This window comes from Lagopus leucura, unplaced genomic scaffold (genome assembly GCF_019238085.1).
Source record: "Lagopus leucura isolate 7727_CA_CO unplaced genomic scaffold, USGS_WTPT01 Super-Scaffold_100021, whole genome shotgun sequence".
NCBI lineage: Eukaryota > Metazoa > Chordata > Aves > Galliformes > Phasianidae > Lagopus > Lagopus leucura.
The window spans coordinates 6,275,063-6,293,380 of record NW_024962274.1 but is presented as its reverse complement, the minus strand read 5'-3'; the positions used below and the strand labels follow the sequence as shown (position 1 = coordinate 6,293,380).

The window sequence follows — 18,318 nt, the reverse complement described above, 5'->3', positions numbered from 1 at the left end:
TGCAGAAGTCACGTATGCTTGAACACTGATCCGAACCCCCTCCAGGTGGCCCCATCGTTGCTGTGCTGTGAAACCCACGAAATGAAAACTTGTTTGCTGTTAAACTTGTTGCAGTTATCCTGCCAGGACCTGCGCAGGCTTTCTGTTGGGGTGTTCAGGGCGATCAGGACTAGTTGAGCGTGGAGACGGCAGAAAACGCTGCAGTACCGACTCTGAGGTGCCTGGCCAGGACACAGCGGTACCACCGGCACCGACCAGGTGACGGCAGCCGGCGGCGCATGCGCTCAGGCTCTGTTTGGCCGTTGCCGTGGTAACGAGCCCTAGGCGGCGGAGATGGGGCTGAAGCGGCTGCTGCTGCGCTACTTCCCGCCGGGTGCGGAGCTGGGGCTCGCGGGGCGCTGCCGCGGGGCGGGGGTTGGTCCTGTGAGCGCGGAGCGGGTGTGTGCGCGCGGGGAGAGGCGGTTTCCCGCCGGGTGCTCTGTGAGCGCCGGGCCGGAGCGGGTCGTGCACGTGCGGCGGTGACACCGCGGGGTGGGTGCTGCGGCTGCCCCGGCGCCTCGCAGCCTCGCAGCCTTGGCCGCACGAGAACGGTGCGAAAGTTCTTCCAAGTTATTCCTTTCTCCGGGAAGCGGAGGGGCGGCAGAGTTCTGCGAGCGGCTGTTTCACAGCGGGAAGTGGCGCGTTGTGCCTCCCGCTGGAGCTCGGGGCGCCCGCGGTGCTCTGCGGGCAGCCGGCAGCGCGAGCTGCTTTCCCACAGCGCGGGGAGAGTGAACTGCAGCGAGTGCCTTCAGTACGGCTTGCTTGAAAAGAGCGCTGGTGAAATAACGCAAAAAATACCCAACCAAACTCAGAAGCCTTCTTAATTTCTAGAATTGAAAATGGAGAGTAAATATTTTAAGTAGGGATGTTTGATATCTGTTATCTCTTCAGGATTGTTCAGCACTGCATGGGCGCCCGGCCTCCTGCTAGCCACGGGAACTGTGTGCATTATGGAATCCACACCATCTAATTAAGACATGTTTATAACTTTTTTATTTAATTTTTTTCAATAAGGAATTATTCTGGAATATGTAGAAGGTGGTGAGCTGAAGACCAGATCTATAGATCTGCTTGATCTTAGTCCTGAGTAAGTATTTATTTCAGAAAGCAGAGCTGTTTGCTGTTTTATAGCATTCACATACAACTGTATTTGACAGTTTTAAACATAATTGAGGTCAGTGATGTCTTTTTTCACTAAAACACACACACAGATAAGAAAATGCACAGTCAAATCATTCTCCTAGCACTTGAAATAGAAAATTTTGTATTCCATACTGCTTTGTGCTACTGTTCAAAGTTAGAGCCTCTTGTATTTCTCACAGAATGCTAGTTACCAAGATGCCTATACTAAGCCATCAGAGACAGTGGTTTTTTCCGTGTCTTACTTTGTAACGCTGCAGTGAGCAACAGTTAGGTCTTGTAATGCTACTTCAGAGTGTTTTCAAATAGTTGGTCTGACTCAGATGCCCATACGCTGCTTTACATGACCTCTGCTGAAATCACTGGAACTAACTGGATGTCAGTTCAGAGCTCTCCTCTTGATTCGTTAATCCTCATAACAACCACAAGCAAGGTAGTGCAAGACAGATAATTTCCTCTCTTGTGTTTGTGTGGAGAAAGTAAGAATCGTGTGTGGAAATGAAACAGCAAATTTCCTTTTGTTAGGAGCCTAATTGCTGTTGGGTTCTTTGAAAGAACAAGAGAACATAATCCAGTGATCTAATCATCTGCAGGTATTGAAAGAAGTTTCAGGATCGTGATGTATGTAAAGGTGAAGGATAGGCCACACTGAAGAATTAAAAATGCAGAGTGTGTTAAAGTATAGATTGAAGTTTAACAGGATATCCTTAAGTAACATAAAAGACAGAGATGGCTTAATGAAGAAGGAAATGAGGTTTACAAGACAGGGAGCAGTCTTCAAAAACCTCTAGCTCTGGCTTGTGGGCAGTTGGAAGGCACCAACTGGAAACTCTTCTGTCTTCCCCGTGAAGAATAAGATGTTTGTTGCACTGATAATATCGACTTAAGAAGTTACTGTGCTGACATTGCTTTAATACAGCTATATCTAACTCATGCACCAGCATTACTGACAATGCTGTGCAGTCAGTTACAGAATGTAGTATGTCACAGGATCAGAGGATTGTTTAGGTTGATCAGGACCTCCTGAGAACATAAAAAGTACAGGCAACTAGGGCAGGTTGAACATGACTCTGTAGTTTGATTTTGAACATCCCGATAGGTGGAGACTCCTCAACTTCTCTGGGAAACTTGTCCTGTTGTTTGACCACCATCGTGTCCAAAAAAGTTGTTGTCTTTTTCTTTGTCTCTGGGGGAGAGGGAGTTGAATGGACACTGTATTTCCTGCTTTGTTGTTTTTGTTTTGTTTATGACCATCATCCTCTCAGTTGACACTACTACAAGAAGTCTGGCTCTTCCATTCACTCACATCAAATGTTTGTACACCTAAAAGTTATGGGACAACTCATGAACTTCCATGTCATATCTAGTGAAGTTTTTCATAGAACTCTTTTGCTGGCTTCCAACACCATGGAAAGTTTATCAGGTTTTATGCAGATTTCAAACTGTTTCTTCTGTTTTTTTTTCCACGTGGGTCCTTCCTCTAGGAAACCAAAATGAAGAAGAAAAAAAGCTAAGAGCCTTAGTCACAGTTTTGGTCATAACAGTCTACCTATGCTCTACTCAGCAAGCTCTCATAGGAAGAATTTCAAAACAACAACAAAAAAAAAATGGCAACTTTATTTAACGGTGGCAAAATCCATTGAGTTTGTTAGGCAGAAAGGCATGATGTTATATGGTTGTCTTTCTTAGTACAAACACTCATAGGAAAGAGTTCTTGCAAGAGGGCAAAATTAGTAGTCAATGTAGCTTGCGTATGCAAGCTATATATCCATGTTTAAAAATTATGTATTTTTGTCTGCGTGTCTACTTTGTCTTTTGTCTACTGTTCAGCACAGTACTCTGGATAAAATGAGTTATATTGTGAAAGACAAGTTGTCTTGTATTAGCAAGAGTATAAACACTAATAAGACACTGACTAGTGGGGATGTTAGTGTCTCCTGTTCAGAGGCCTTAAATCATTGAAGTCTGAAGTCAATTTTCTACTTATGTGCTGGCAGAAAGTCTGGGCTTCCTCAGTAGTTGTAAGTGTGTGTTTGTGTTTTGACAGCTGGGTATTGTCAATTGTTTAATCATGGATGGCCAGGAGTCAGCAGTTTGATGATATGAGAAGATGAACTACTTCTTGGGTGCTCCATGAGCACTAGTGAACTGTGGACCATAATTTGGAAGTTGTTATAATAAATAAAAGTTACAGGAACAGACATACACTTGTGAAGCCACAAAGAGAGATCATTTTAACACTCTCCACATCTTATTTATGTTGTTGCTACTTCATGGGTAATTCACTGGGAATTTATGAAGCTCCACTTTACTTTAAATATGTATTTCCAAACTGTCAGTTCTGGATGCACAGATCCCATGTCTGACCCTCTGTGGAAACCCTTCAAGAAAGTAAAGTCCTTACCAAGCTAAAATTTTTAAAAGTTAAATCTTACTGGAATGCTTTACTAAAGATGGACAGAGGTAAAGAAACCAGGAAAGATTTATTCGTATTTCTGTAAGCCATTACACCATGAGATACATGCATATTGTTTAATTCCTTGCTTTAGTTTCTCTGCAAGAAATACTATGCTTGTATTTATAATTACCAGAGGATGAAATAGGCTTTTCTTTTTCTTCTTAACTAGCACAGATATCATCACCTTAGTAGAAGAAATTCAAAAAGAAGAACCTCTCATCACAGCTTCTTGCAAGGAACATGTCATATGTTTAGTACAAAGATTGCAAGAGAAACTAGGGGAACAAGAGGACCACAAATTCTATCTTTTTAAGGTCAGAAACATCTTTAAAATGACATTGGAGATTTTGAGGGTTTCAGTTGAAATGAGATTATGTTTTTACAGCTGGGCATTGTACCTGACAGCAAAAATTTGGATTTTATGACTAATTTCTTGGGTGTTTTTGATCATCTCTCTACTGTTTAGAGAGACTGAACCTGGCCTGGTTGTGCCTGTCAGGAATTTCCCCAGAAGGCCAGAGGTATAATTGTTCCAACTCACTATTTACACAGGCTTATGTATGAGGATGTGAGACAAATAATTACCTTCCTTTACAAGTGACTCTGTGAACAAGCAACACCCATAGTTATGTTTAAAGAATGCAAGTAGAATCCAAATAATTAGCTGCTGGGAAAGGCCCTGAATATTTTTTATAGAACTGTGTTCTTGTTCTTCATTCTGTGGAACTTATATTTGTTTTGGGTATTCAGATACATACAGTCATACCAGTTGTCATTACTTTCTGCCAGCCAAAAGATGAGCCAAAAAACTGGTTAAAATAGCAGATTAGAAGGTTAGGGTTCATAAAAGCCTTACTTAGTGAATCCTGTCCATAGGACTGGAATAATACATGAAATAATGATAATAAGAATTATTTGATCTTTTGTACTTGGAAAGCTGATGAAAAAGGTGATGTTAGTCATGTGCTCAATATTGTTGATCTTAAAAATAATAATTTATTCAGCAGAACAGACTAGGAGATAATTTTAAGGGAATTACATGCCAAGCCTTCCAAACGTCATCTCAGCGTTGGGCCCAAGGCCCATAATAACGCTGCTTAAGGAATTTTTGTCTTCTACATTACTCTTCATTCATATTTCTTTTCTTTGAGTAAGGGAATCATAGTCACTGTGTTCATGCTGTTTTGTGCTAAACTGATTTCCTTTTAAGCTGTAAATGTTTGAATACTGATGGTTTGATCTCAGCTTACAAATTGCAGTTTGTAAGTTTATTTTATAAATAGGGAAGCTTTTTAAGAGCAATGACTAGAGCGACCTTTTGGGTCACCAAATCCAGGATTTAGTCTGTCAGAAGACAGTAAACTTAACTGTATTTAACTGTGCAAAATAAAATAAAATTACTTCTAGAGATTGCATGTTGCAATCAGAAATAATTAAATGTTCTGCATTTATTGTGTCAGCAGATGGCAATGTCTAGCTGTTAAAAATTGCTGGTCAGTACTGCTTGTTACCCTAAACATAAGAGGGAGAAGGGAGAGCTTGAAATGTTGCCATATACATATAACGTATTATAATTTCAATTCTTCTGACCAGAATTGCACATCTGAGTAAATAATACAAAAGATCTGTGCATTCAACCTTGAAAACAGAGCATTGTGTGTATAACAAGGCTTTTTAAATTTTAAGTCTTTCTTGTGCTTTAAGGTATGCCCTCAGCTGTGCTAATGACTTCATTTTCACAACCTTTTACATTTTTTTTTGCTCATCACAGAGACTGACAAATACTCAATTGCACGTCCAAATTTCAGAAAGATAATGTACTTGTTGTTTGTTGTGTGTAGAACTATGTTTGATTAATTTGGAAATACTCCAAGCAGGGAAATCCAATCAGTTCTGGCTTAATTCTTTCTCTCAAGTAGCTAGAAGTACATACTTCTCTGTGCATGTAAATGAAACACAAGTTTCAGACTTCTCCGAAATACTAATACAGGAGATCAGTATGAGCAAGATTTTTTTTTTTCTTTCCCAAAACGATGTTCAGTGTTTGCATTGTTTGGAAATAAATATTTTTTCCCATTGCACAAGAGCATAATCTTAAGAGGGGAGATAGGCACTGATGTAAACCCATCCTTTTGTTATTTCCAGTAATTGTGGCAATAGTGTTTTGTTGGGCACCCCACAGAGAAGCAAGCCATGGTAACAAGCTCTTAGATTTGAAACTGCTGGGTAGCAATGGCATGCCATGCTGATTGGCATGCATCTTAGGGACTGCTGTAACTTGCAGAACTGAGGTATGTTTTTAATATCAACCTAGGATTTGATTATTACATCATTTGCACAAGTTGTTCTTGCAGGCTTGGAGTTCTGTGACTGAAGCTACTACAGCATTGGAAGCTGAAAGAATAGTGTTAATTCTGTGATCTGAAATTTAACGTTAGCCTACCTTTTCTGTATCTCTCTCTCTCCTTTGCCTGATAATTGTCATTTCCCTTCCATCAGTTTCTACTTTTCTGACTTGAACATCTCTGACCTTCCTTTGTTTTCCTCTCTGAGACAGGCAGCTAAGAAAGCTAGAGATTGTGGTAATGTGTCAGTGATTAAATAGCATTGCTCATAAATGTCTTCTTCATTCATGGTGTTGCAGAGAAGACCTAGTGGACCACTGCTGTACTTTTAACACTCCTTCACTGTCAGCAGATGCTGTGATTTCCCATGTTATTATAATATTACTCTTCAGACTTAAGCTTGTAATAGGCTTAAGTTGTTCAAATGTAAACAAATGCTACATGTTAGTCAGTCAAACATTCCTTCGTTGTCATTTTCAAAGTATTGTGACACACTGACTTTTAGCTGAAACTATTTTTATATATGCTTGTAGACTTCAGTCTGCTACTGTAGGTACAGGGTAATGTATTTGAAGCACATATAGTTGTCTGATTAAAGGGTCTTTGAAACAATGTTAGAAAAACAGTAGACTCTGTAACCTAAACAAAAAAGGCAGAAATCCATTTTAAGTCCCTTCTTTGAATTTTGTTTGGATAAGTAACTTTGTTATGGTTCTCTATGCTTTTCTGTCATGATCTCATAAGATAGAGCTGCAATCTGTTTTTGTTCTTTCTGTTTTTGGAAACAAAATCATATAATAGCCAAAAGCATCCTATGTATGACGTACATATTTCAAAATACTCAGTTCAGTCAGATCTGTTGTTTTACTATCTAAGGCTTAATTGTCATATTTTTTCATCAATGATGTCACCAGGCATTTGTTTTTGGCCTTTCAGACATGGCCTAGGGCTGTTTCACTGGTCTCAGAGAGAGCAGAGGAGAAGTAAACATTGGGAAAAGGCACTTCATTCAGGTGAAATAAGAATCTGAAATCAATACCATGTAATATCTGCAGCAATAATCTGCTGAGGCATGGGTGGTTTTTGTTTTGCCTTTGTTTCAGTGAGGGGTTGATATATTACAGACATAACTGCTAATCTGAAAGGAGGAGGAGAAAATACTGACCTATTGAATATTTTGAGGAATTTGATTTTTTACTTGTTTTTAAAATATACTTTCTTATATATATAAATATTTTCCTCTCTTGTGCCCTTCCCCTTCTATTTCAGGTACTAAGGGCACATATATTGCCACTGACAAACGTAGCATTCAACAAATCTGGTTCCCGGTAAGTTCTTTTCAAATTTTAGATATGTAATACCTAATTGAAGTCTTGTACTTGTAAATTAAATTGTAAGTGAAATTCAGTGCTTGCATCTTTTTGCTGTTTATGAACAACCTCAGGTGTGATTGGGGATTAGATTTTCATCTTCTATAGAAGAACCAATGGGAGATGCCAAAATATAGTGGGTGAGATTCAGCTGATGTCTTTTTCTTCTTCCAAGATGGCAGTTATCGATGATTACCATATTTCATAAAAAAGGACCTTGGTGGCAACAGAGCAAGTATCACCAAAAGCTCAGAAAGTCATTGGCATAAACTCTTTGGGGCTTTCACTGTTGTGGAATTCTGTCGTGACTGATTTCACTAAGAGCCAATGCCTAATTGTTTTTTTATTTGTGTCTTGAAAATCTGAAAACAGCAGCTTGTGTTTTAATTAAGTATACTAAAGATTTGAAACAAGGGTTTTTTTATCGCTAATATTACAAAGGAAAAAGAAGAACCACCTCTGTGGTCATTAGTCAGTACTTCAGAAATAATGAAAAGATTCGGAGTCTGAGATAAAGATAACTGAAGTCTGTGGAAGTCACTTATTTGAGTAAGTACAGGAACAGTATGGTATTCACAGTAAATAAATTTCTCTTTGTTTTAGCTTTATCACAGGAAGCTATGACAGAACCTGCAAAGTATGGGATACTGCGTCAGGAGAAGAGTTGCATACACTAGAGGGACACAAAAACGTTGTTTATGCAATAGCTTTTAATAATCCCTATGGGTAAATACATTTTCTCTATCATAATTGATAATTTAAAATAAGATGGACTGTCTCAGTTCAGATTCTAAGTTGGAAAAGTTCAACTGCAGCTGATCACCATAGGATGACACTGTATGTTATTTGTATATACATTTATACATTTAGGAACATTTTCTGCTTAAAGTATATTTAGAAATTCAAAGCTTTTGTTACTTCAGTTAAGGAAAAATAAAATCATAACAGAAGTGGATTTTTCCATTTCTTGTATTGTATGCATATTAAGCATTCACTGTGATTTAAGACATAATACAAATGTGTCAGAGATGAGTAGTTTCTATAAGATCCACAGGGTGCCACTGTATGGATATCAAATATGCATATGTGCATCTTCTGTTTTATGCAGTTACTGTTTGCCTTAGGTCAAAATTGTCACCTGTTAGATGAAGGGAATTTCTTTGCATACTGAAGTTTTCTTGTAATTTTCTGCATTAGGGAGCTTTTGTATAAGTAAATCATTTTGCCTCTTTTCAAAATGAGATAGAAATTATTTCCTGTTTGTTTTATATAGTTCACATGAACTGATGTATGACAAAAATCTGTGCAAAGATCAGTGGCTAGACTATAACATAGAAGTGTAGAAGTGATGCATCCTGAGGGGGATCCTTGAGCTACATTAAATTAAAATTTAAATTAAAAAACAACTTTCTGCTACTAATCTTTAGGCTCCAATACCATCTCTTTTGCTACATTTTTTTGGCACCTCACTTCAGTTCTATTTTAGCTGCAATTACTCACAACTCTTGCACTAACTTAAATGGGAGCAGAGCTCACCCTCTTTTCTACTTATAAAAAGCAGATTCTAACAGTGTACAAACAAACCAACCCTACTAGTTGAAATAAGGCAGCTTTTAAATACTTCTGGAGGTACAGCAGAAAACTTCATGACTAATGTTACTCATAGTTTATCTGTCACAGAGGGAATGGCTGCTGGCTGAAGTGGTGGTGGTTGCCCTTCATTATGTTGACACAAGCAGAGGCAGAGAAGGTCCCAGCTGTCATTCTCTGCTTTGCAAATCTACACAGGAACCGTTGCTATTTAATGAATATCAACTATTGCTAAACTAAAAGCAACAGTTTGAAGAAATATACTTTCATGCTTTGAAGACTAGATACTGTTGCTGTGAGTTCTACTGTGAGTCTTTGAAGTTAAATTTTTTTCTTCTAAATAAAAACAGTACTTTTCCATTTAGTGACAAGATTGCCACTGGATCTTTTGATAAAACCTGCAAATTGTGGAGTACTGAAACAGGAAAATGTTATCATACTTTCAGAGGACATACTGCAGAAATAGTGAGTGTGAAAGGATATTTCTTATTCCTTTATGACACCATGCATGTCTTTGGGTTCCACGTCTCTGTGAGTCCAGTGGATTTAAGCAGGAGCTTTGGAGTAAGGGTTTTTTGCATTCCAAATGAACAGTCAGAAGAGCCTTGTAATTTTTCTGTAAGTCATGAACTATTAAATTAGTTCAGACTGTTCTCTTGTTTAGAAATATTGTGATTTTCTTTTGAGAAAATGTATATAAATTATCTGCTTTCCCTTTTCCCACTTTTTTCTCTTCAATGTTTCTTGCTATAGGTATGTTTATCGTTTAATCTTCAAAGCACATTGGTGGCAACTGGAAGCATGGATACCACTGCCAAATTATGGGATATAGAGAAAGGAGAAGTAGTATTTACTTTAAGAGTATGTTTTCATTCTTTATGTTTTTAAAGTTGTTCTTGCTTTTAAGAAAATTTTCTGTCTCACAAAATATTGCTACTGTTTCAAAATGTTCTGAGAATTTCTGTTACCAGGTAGTCCCATAGTGACCACAGTTAGAAAACATCAGGAAAACTTGAAGAGAATGATAAGAACATGGTGTTTTTTAAGGAGTCCTATTTATCAAAAGACAGGTCTTCTCATTTCAGTGACATTACTTTTATAGGATGGAATGCCTTCCACTGCTAATTAAAATGTTGCTATACAACAATTTATCACCTCCTCTGAAGTAACATAAAATAACTCTAAGAAAAATCAGTGTCAGAGGTTGCATCTGCAGAGATTATCTTCCTGTAAACATCAGCATGAGAAAGCCATCCAATTACCCGTAGGTTGTGATTTATCTTTGCTCTACAAGCAGAAGAATACTATTCAGTTACCAGTAGATTATGATTTGTTTTTGCTCTACGTGATTTGCTAGGATTTTACTTGTTATGATTGGCTGGCATTGTTTCCAATTTTTCTTGATTAAGTCCTAAGTAGTACATAGAGTACCAGCTTCTTCCTTGGTGTAGGTGGCCTATAGAGCGGGGAAGGCATTTTCTTCCCTTTGGCTTTCTCTCAGAGCCCTTGGGAGAGAAAAGAGCAGTGGAATGTGTGAATGTACAAGTATGTACACATTTTACATGAATGCAAAAATATGCTTATGCTCATTTTTCCAAGCCTCTCCACTGAGACCAGAGACAGGCCATACCGTAATTTACTGTAAATGAATCATCTGATTTCAGTATGCACTGGTGAACAAATGTGATTCTCCTCAAATGAAATATGGAAAATATCAGTCACTTCTCTGGTTATTCACCTGTCACCAGCAATTGCTCACTGCTTAAGCAGTGTGCCTGATTTTTTTCAGGTGTTGGGATATTGACTCACTGTCCAATAGAGCTTTCTGTTAAAATTGTGATATACTGGGCAAGACAGTAAATAATATTCTGAAGTGGTGAAGAACTGTGCTGCTGAAAAGTTAAGAAGTTAATAGAAAAGTGGTATTTGCGTTCTCAAACTCCTTTATTAAAATTCTCTTAGGGTCACTCAGCAGAAATTGTTGCATTGTCTTTTAACACCACTGGAGACAGGATTATCACCGGCTCCTTTGACTGCACAGTAGGAGTGTGGGATGTTGTCACTGGCAGGTACTAAAGTACTAATAGATATCATTTTACACTGCATATTTAATGAAAAATGAGAGAGAAAATGTTGAACAAATGAAACAAATTACAGACGGTGTATTTTTGCCTTTTTTTAGAGTATGTGTTACTTCATCTTTTCATTTTTTTTATTCAGTTCCCTTTGTTCTTCTAGAAAGAAGTGCTCTCACCAACTGTTTTTGTATGCAACAGGTTTAGATGCGTGAGCACTGAGGAGGCAGACACAATGGGTAGACCATAGTGGATGCTCCAAACAGGAAAATATTTCATCAGCATGGAAACTTGTGATTTTGTCGGTGTCTAGAATTTCTAGATGGAACTGACTATTTAAGTTAAAATAATAATAATTTAAAAAAAACTATCATATTTCATGGAAAATTTGTGTAGTCACATTGACTTTAAGTAACAGATGGTCCACTTTCCTCCTCACACTCCTGTATCTCAGTATATATTTATGAAGAGGAGAAAATTTGATCCCACTCACTGTAGAGAACAAAATGTCTAGATTATAATGCCAACAAATAATAATTAAATAACTAAATATGAGCTTGTTGTATTACCCTGATAAATCCTCGTGGTTTTTCAACTGGAAACTCATTGTAAGCAGAATAACAAAATAATTGTTCTGATTATTGACAAAGTAATTTATGAAGATAAATATTCTATTATTTTTTTAGAGGTATAACTTCTTTGTTTTTTTCTTTTCTTTGTGAAAACAAGTGAAATATCTCTGAAATTAGTAAATAAAAGAAAAGTGTGTGTATAGTGATGTCTTGGAGAAAAAACCAATGTGTTTCCATTTAAATGGAACGTTTTACATGGCATTTCACCAGTATGTTTTCTGGGTTCCTGCTAATTGTAAATCCGATAGATAATGGTTCTGTGCTATTTATTCTGCTTATTCAGTGGAGATTTACACTTAGGCCGTAGATTGTCTTTTCAAGATTTGGAAATCAAAGTTTTTTCAAACCTTTTCAAGATTAAATATTTTGGGTATTAGCTATTACAGTAACAGCAATCCTGCTGGCCAAATAATACGTTCACAAAATTCTGAATTTCGCTGCTCTCTGTTTGTTTATTTGGTATTACTGTAGAAAGACCTGTAGAATACAAGCTTCACATTTTCAAAAAGAGAAGAGTCTATAAAACAACATGAATATAATTGAGCTTTTGTTGTCAAACAATTAGAGGATTCAGTTGCTCTAGAGATTTGCTTTATGAACTGTTCATTTAGCATATATATTAATTTAGTTACCCTTACACATCGCATGTGAAAATTTCAGATACTTAAACTCATTTGGTTGTTTTTCTAGTCATTAGTTTATCCTTTAGTTGAAGCTATTTTCTATTAACGATACAATATTATTAACATTATGATAAAATCTAATCCTTTAATATACACACCAATTAATCATTTTCACTGTTCAATGCTTTATAGGGTTCATTAATTTGTAGTAAGCAGTAGTGGCTAATGGTACCACTCTATTCAGCTAAAGCTGTTCAAACAATTTCATGTAACTAGTATTGTCAGTCCTTGAGCAGCAAAAAGTTTAGGATTAATGAAGATTAGACATATTTCAGTTTGGCTGTCATTTGCCTGTTACTTGGGTACAAGCTCATGATAAGTACCTGATTAAGTTCCATTGGACCTTCATTGGATTTTATAAAAGATTTAGATTGAGTAGTTAGTGATATGGAGTTTTGAAAAGACACTGTTTATAGTTAATTCAAGCAGAATATTGGGAGAGTAATGTGGAAAAACTTGGTATATGTGCTTTGTATCTAGATGAACAGAATAAATCCATCTCTGGCACTGAAAAGTCATTTCACTGGCAATACAGTCATTAAAGTAGTTTTGGAACAGAAGAAAGGGAGGACTCTTTCATTTGATTATTTACTGCTTCTTTGTCTCAAGGAGAAAAAATGGAACTAATGCAGTACTGGGGTGCTAAATGAGCTGCACCACTCCATTTGATTGCTTTAATGGCTACCATGGGGAAGATTTGACACCTTACCTATGACATTTTGTAAGCTTGGTTATAACTTATATTGATATATCAAAATATACACAAAATATATGAATTCTCTTTTTTGCAGGATGTTGCATATTTTAATAGGCCATCGAGGAGAAATTAGCAGTGCACAGTTCAACTGGGACTGTTCTCTTATTGTCACTGGATCAATGGACAAAACATGCATGGTAAGAAAGTTGAGGATGCACTGAACACCCGAGTACATAAGCTTTTTTATTATGCATTATAATGCATTGAATAATTTGTCTGTTTGTGTATAGAATTTGGTGAGTCCCTGTTTTTGTTCAGAAAACCACGTTAGACTATTTAAAATACTTTACTGTAAGTTAATAACAGTGAAGTTAATAATTTCACCCAGTGAAGCTAAATTAAAGGGTGATCTTTGGCCATTACAACTTATTTATATTTTTAGTGCAAAAAAGGACTACTTTGCAGTTCATGTCCTTGAGTCTTACTCTTTTTATTTTTTTTCCCATGATACTTGTGTCACAAACATCACATGTGACTTTTTGCAGGTCACTAGGAGCTAGTTCTTCATTTGGATTGTTTCTAATGAATGCCTGTGATTGTTAGTGTTAAACTGCAGAAGGATTATGTTTCAGTGGTGAGAGATTGTCCATTTCTCATCTGAATACAATTGAAATAATATTGACAAGGAGGTGCTCAGCAGTTTGACAAATGTACTGTGCCAACATTTAAAAACGAGCACCCACACCTATGGCATCTTTGTTTTACTTGCTGTAAAACAGACAAAGCTGTAACTTTTCCAAAATCTAGCTCTTTAAAATCAGAAGAGACTCCAAGTATGTAGGAATCAAATGTCTGACTTTCTTCTGAGCCCACTATACCATGTGTAATAGCTGGACACTGTGAAAGACATTCCTCAGGATAAATTATTGGAGTATCATACAAAGAGATGTTTTTAAGTGTGGTGCAGTCACCTTCCCAACCACAAGAATTCAAAATGCCCATATTTTGGAAAATAAAAAAAAAAAAAAAAAAAAAAAAAAAAGCCACCTGCTCTTCACTTTCTTTAGGTAGCACAAGCATATTGTAGCGCTTTAGACAGACAATTATTCTTTTCCTCAATTTGGGCTCTTGTATCTCTTTGCTGTATTTTCTGAATTCTTTTCTGTTTAGTTTTTTATGGAAGCTTTCTCATTGTCTTATTGATACATAAAACTCTGTATTTTCTAAATGGAAGAACATTATTTTAAACTAATACATATGATTCCTTAAAGAATTTGTAACTGAATGCAAAACCTATGAGTTTTTCATTTCAGTGAAGTCTGATTAAATAATTATGTATTTTTAAGGTTCATTGAAATCAATACACTGAAATACAAAATATGCAGTGCTTCATTAAGTTGATAAAACCATGACTCTTTATTGATTTATATCCAGGTTTCATGTTAATACGTTCATTCAGGCCTCAGAAAGTACTTATACATGTCACTTAATTGATCAACTAGCTATCTATTAAGTACTATTAAGTACTATCTATTAAGTATTAGTCAAAATAAGCAAAAAAAAAAAATAGCCTTTATTTGCCTATGCAGCTGTGGAACGCTATGACTGGTGCACATATAGCAACTTTAACAGGTCACAGTGATGAAATAATGGATGTCTGCTTTGATTATGCTGGCCAGCGTATTGCAACCGCCTCTGCTGATGGTAAGTGAAGCGACTGGAACTACTATGAAAATATCTTTGTCCTTTCCTTTGTTTTGCTTGATCAAAGCAGAGTATTATGAGTTGGAACGATAGGTCAGATTCTGTTTGTTGCATTATGGAAAGTTTTGCTTAAACTTTGGAATTTCTCCCCAATGAAAATTTTCACTGTTTAGCATGCCTACTTTTTTTTTTTTTTTAGGAATCACAATAAATAATTTTCTGTATTAATCTGCACATAATGATAATACCATGTTCTCTTCACACATTATTTTGATTTTGCACTTTCAGGAACAGGTTACCAGATGATGGGGAGCACTATTAGGATCTCATCTGCTGTAGTTACAAAATTAATGCTTAAGACAATATAAAATGTTTTCTGAAATGCAATCAGTAGCTTATTAAATATAATTAATAGCTTACTAAATAGAATGTATATCTGAAATAATCTTTGAAAGAAAGCGTGTTAAGATTGTCATGTATTTCCTTTGAAATCAAACCTGAGGATATGGTCCTTCTGGTCTTACTACTGTGTTCTTATTTAAAAACATACTTAACAATAACAAATAGCTCCTAATCTACTACAACAGGATCAGGAAGAGTCTACAATGCAGAAACAAAAAAGTGCATTGCAAAACTAGAAGGGCATGGAGGTGAGATTTCAAAGGTAAGTTGTATGTGATCTTACCTTTTCTAATTTAATTATGTGTAACATCCAAGCCACCACTAATTCCATGATACAGAAATACTGTTAAAGAATGAGCACAAGCATTTGAGTATCTTGGTGAAGAAGGCTACTGCCTTCTGAGATTTTTAGCATCACCCTTATCGCTCACTTCCACCAGACCTCCTGCTCTTTACTGCTTTTGTTTCTCTGCACACCTGATTTATGGAATGGAAACAAAAGAGCATATTTCTGTGGGAAAATACATGGTGCCGAAGACACTTGGAAGCTCAGAGCCCATTTCAAGATCCACTTGGTCTTGAGTTCACTCATGAACTTCACTGAAAGACTTGTAGAGCTCAGCTGTAGATGCTGAAGTTCAGCTCCAAATGAATTTAGCTGCTTCCAGAAGTTTGAATATTATTTTTAAAAATGTTATTTAATGCTTGCGAGTTTTCCTTATTCTTTCAAATGGATAGCTTTCATGTAAATATGCAGTGTATGTACTGTGAGAGTGTGAGTGCTAGGGAGGGTATCCATCAGGATCCTCAGGGCAGATATGATTTCTTTGCTGCAAGTGAGAATCCACTTATCTGGGAGCATGCTGAAAAGTTAATCTGTTTGTGCAGATGTTCTGTGTAGCTGTGATCACTTGGGATGGTTATTCAGGGGAACAGGCATTTTGCCCTTAATAATTAAGCAATAATGCATTATATAATAAACCTGATATTGTCTGGTTAGTTCTTAAAAAATATGTATAAATCTGATTATCAGGAAATGCATGCAATTTAGGGAATGAACCTTTAACAAAATATGAAGACATACTGAAGAATAAGTTGCCTTCAGTGGGAGTTTGGATGTTACAGATACATATATTGTTTAAAAAAGATGTCCACAAAATATGCATATATTTTACATTGAAATAGTGATAATGTTTAAATGAAGTTGTTACAACAACAGCAATTCTGATCTTGGGGGATAATGATCTGAAATCTTGATCCTTTTGTGTTGTCATTCTATATGGACCTTTGTACAAAATTTCCAGCCACATAATTCTGCCAGTGGCGATGCTAATTTTAGCAGAAAAACTGACTTCATTATATACTGTCTTCTGCTTTCATTTTCTAATCTCTAGATACGCTTCCTTTTCCAGGCATGTTAACATGGTAAGTAATATAATTATTTTCTGTATTTTTTTAAAGATATGTTTCAACCCTAAGGGCAATCGTATTCTAACAGCCAGCTGTGATAAGACAGCTCGACTCTGGGATGCTGCTACTGGACAGTGCCTTCAGATATTAGAGGGCCACACTGATGAGATATTCTCCTGTGCTTTCAATTACAAAGGCAATACAATCATTACAGGTAACTAATGTATCCCAAATCATCTTTTTTCTTTCCTTTGTTTTGAAACACGTTTTCAATTTTATTGTGCTAAAAAAATAGAGTCTGCAAAGTGCTGTGGGGCCACTCCCAAATGTAGGTTGCCAACAATTGCTTAAATATAGTCAAGAAAAACTATCACTTACTTTGGAACTGAAGCTTAAATGAATATGGCTGTGAAAAAAATTGTACCAAAGCACCTGTTGGCAAGTAGTAGCCACAGAGCAGTGTCTAAGTCATGTTCTTGTACTGCGCTACTGTGAGGGAGTTCTGGATGAGGAAGATGCAACGCTTTTTTTAATGAGAGCGTACCTTCTGGTTACAGAACAACGCAGCCTGTTCAGGTTTCAGTTACTTCAGACAAAAATTCCCTGTGTGGGAAAATGTGAGCAGGTTTTGTGACCACTTGGACCTTTGCACTGAACCCCCTAAATATCCGTGTGCAAGATGATCTCAGTGAAAAACACTGCTGCAGGGCCTGCTGTCTTCTGCTAGTCATGGACAGAAAAATATTGTCCTTCTGGTTTCTCTGTTTTCCAGATAGCTGGTCAATTGAGTTGTTAACAAAGTTGAGTGTGTTGTGCAATACTGCTAAATAATTCCCTCAAAATGTGTTTATTACTAGGGAGCAAGGATAACACCTGTAGAGTATGGCACTGACTGAAGACAAGGAAAGATCCAGTGTGGTATGTGCCTACATCCTGAGTTCCGTAGTCAATAAACTCAGTTTCAGATATGCTTTACTTTTAGTCATTTGTTGTGTTTCTGCTCTGCTCAAGTAGCCAAGTTACTTCAATTTTTGTAGGTTTGAATTGCTGATTCCTGGTAGCTAAAGATTCACAGAACAGTTAAATTTCAAAGAGCCCTCTAGAGATTGGCTAGTCCAGTAATCCTGTTCAAAGTAGTGTGAGCTCAGCATGCTGCCCAGGAACACAACAGTGACTTTTGGATATCTCCAAGAATGGAGATTCAACAATTTATCTGGGCAACGTGCTCTACTGTTTATCAACCTCACAGTAAAAAAAAAAGATCTTTTTTTCATTCCTGTTTAAATGGAATGCTTTCTTTGTTCCTGTTTCCTGCCTGTTGCCTTTTCACACAATGCCACTGGCTCCATTGTCAGTTATCTGAGAGGAGCTAATGTATCAATGAATCCAGTAGGATGCTCCTGTTTCTTTGTTTCTTCTGTGTCATTGTTTCCTTGTAACCTTTTAAATAAACAAAAAACCAAACAGCACTACTGTACTCTCAAGAGTGAAAGATGTGTTGTTAGATACCCGTTTTGAGTACTTTTTTAAAAAAATTGTATTAAAATATTAAAATGCTAGGTTTTTTTTTTTTTTTTTTACTTGTAATATAATGTCCTGCTTGGTATTTCCAGGAACAAACATTAGCTACCATTTGTGAGCTGCATTACTATTAAACTACTGCTTGCCTGCTATTTACACCGCTTGCCCACGTCTTTTCATTTGTCTTTGCTCATCCTCCATTCTTCCATTCTTCTGTGCAGTAAAACAAAAGATAGTTTAAGTGGTGACTCT

The 18,318-nt window shown here is 36.8% G+C and overlaps 1 protein-coding gene across 1 annotated transcript; it reads left to right on the top strand.

Moving 5' to 3' along the window:
• Window positions 1–332: 332 nt before the first annotated feature.
• DAW1 (dynein assembly factor with WD repeats 1) lies at window positions 333–17,945 on the top strand. Its single transcript, XM_042878446.1, has 13 exons — window positions 333–373; window positions 1,054–1,126; window positions 3,807–3,951; window positions 7,252–7,310; window positions 7,956–8,078; window positions 9,308–9,407; window positions 9,696–9,803; window positions 10,905–11,011; window positions 13,124–13,226; window positions 14,619–14,733; window positions 15,321–15,397; window positions 16,597–16,759; window positions 17,403–17,945. Exons 1-13 carry the CDS (start codon window positions 334–336, stop codon window positions 17,435–17,437), a joined length of 1,248 nt encoding a protein of 415 aa, XP_042734380.1. The 5' UTR covers window position 333; the 3' UTR covers window positions 17,438–17,945.
• Window positions 17,946–18,318: the final 373 nt, after the last annotated feature.

Excerpts from the sequence above, each read along its gene's own strand:
- DAW1 (XM_042878446.1), top strand. The coding sequence starts at position 334 with ATGGGGCTGAAGCGGCTGCTGCTGCGCTACTTCCCGCCGG. Across the intron at positions 8,079-9,307 it reads GCTTTTAATAATCCCTATGG|TGACAAGATTGCCACTGGAT; the intron begins GTAAATACATTT and ends TTTTCCATTTAG. Across the intron at positions 9,408-9,695 it reads GAGGACATACTGCAGAAATA|GTATGTTTATCGTTTAATCT; the intron begins GTGAGTGTGAAA and ends TTCTTGCTATAG.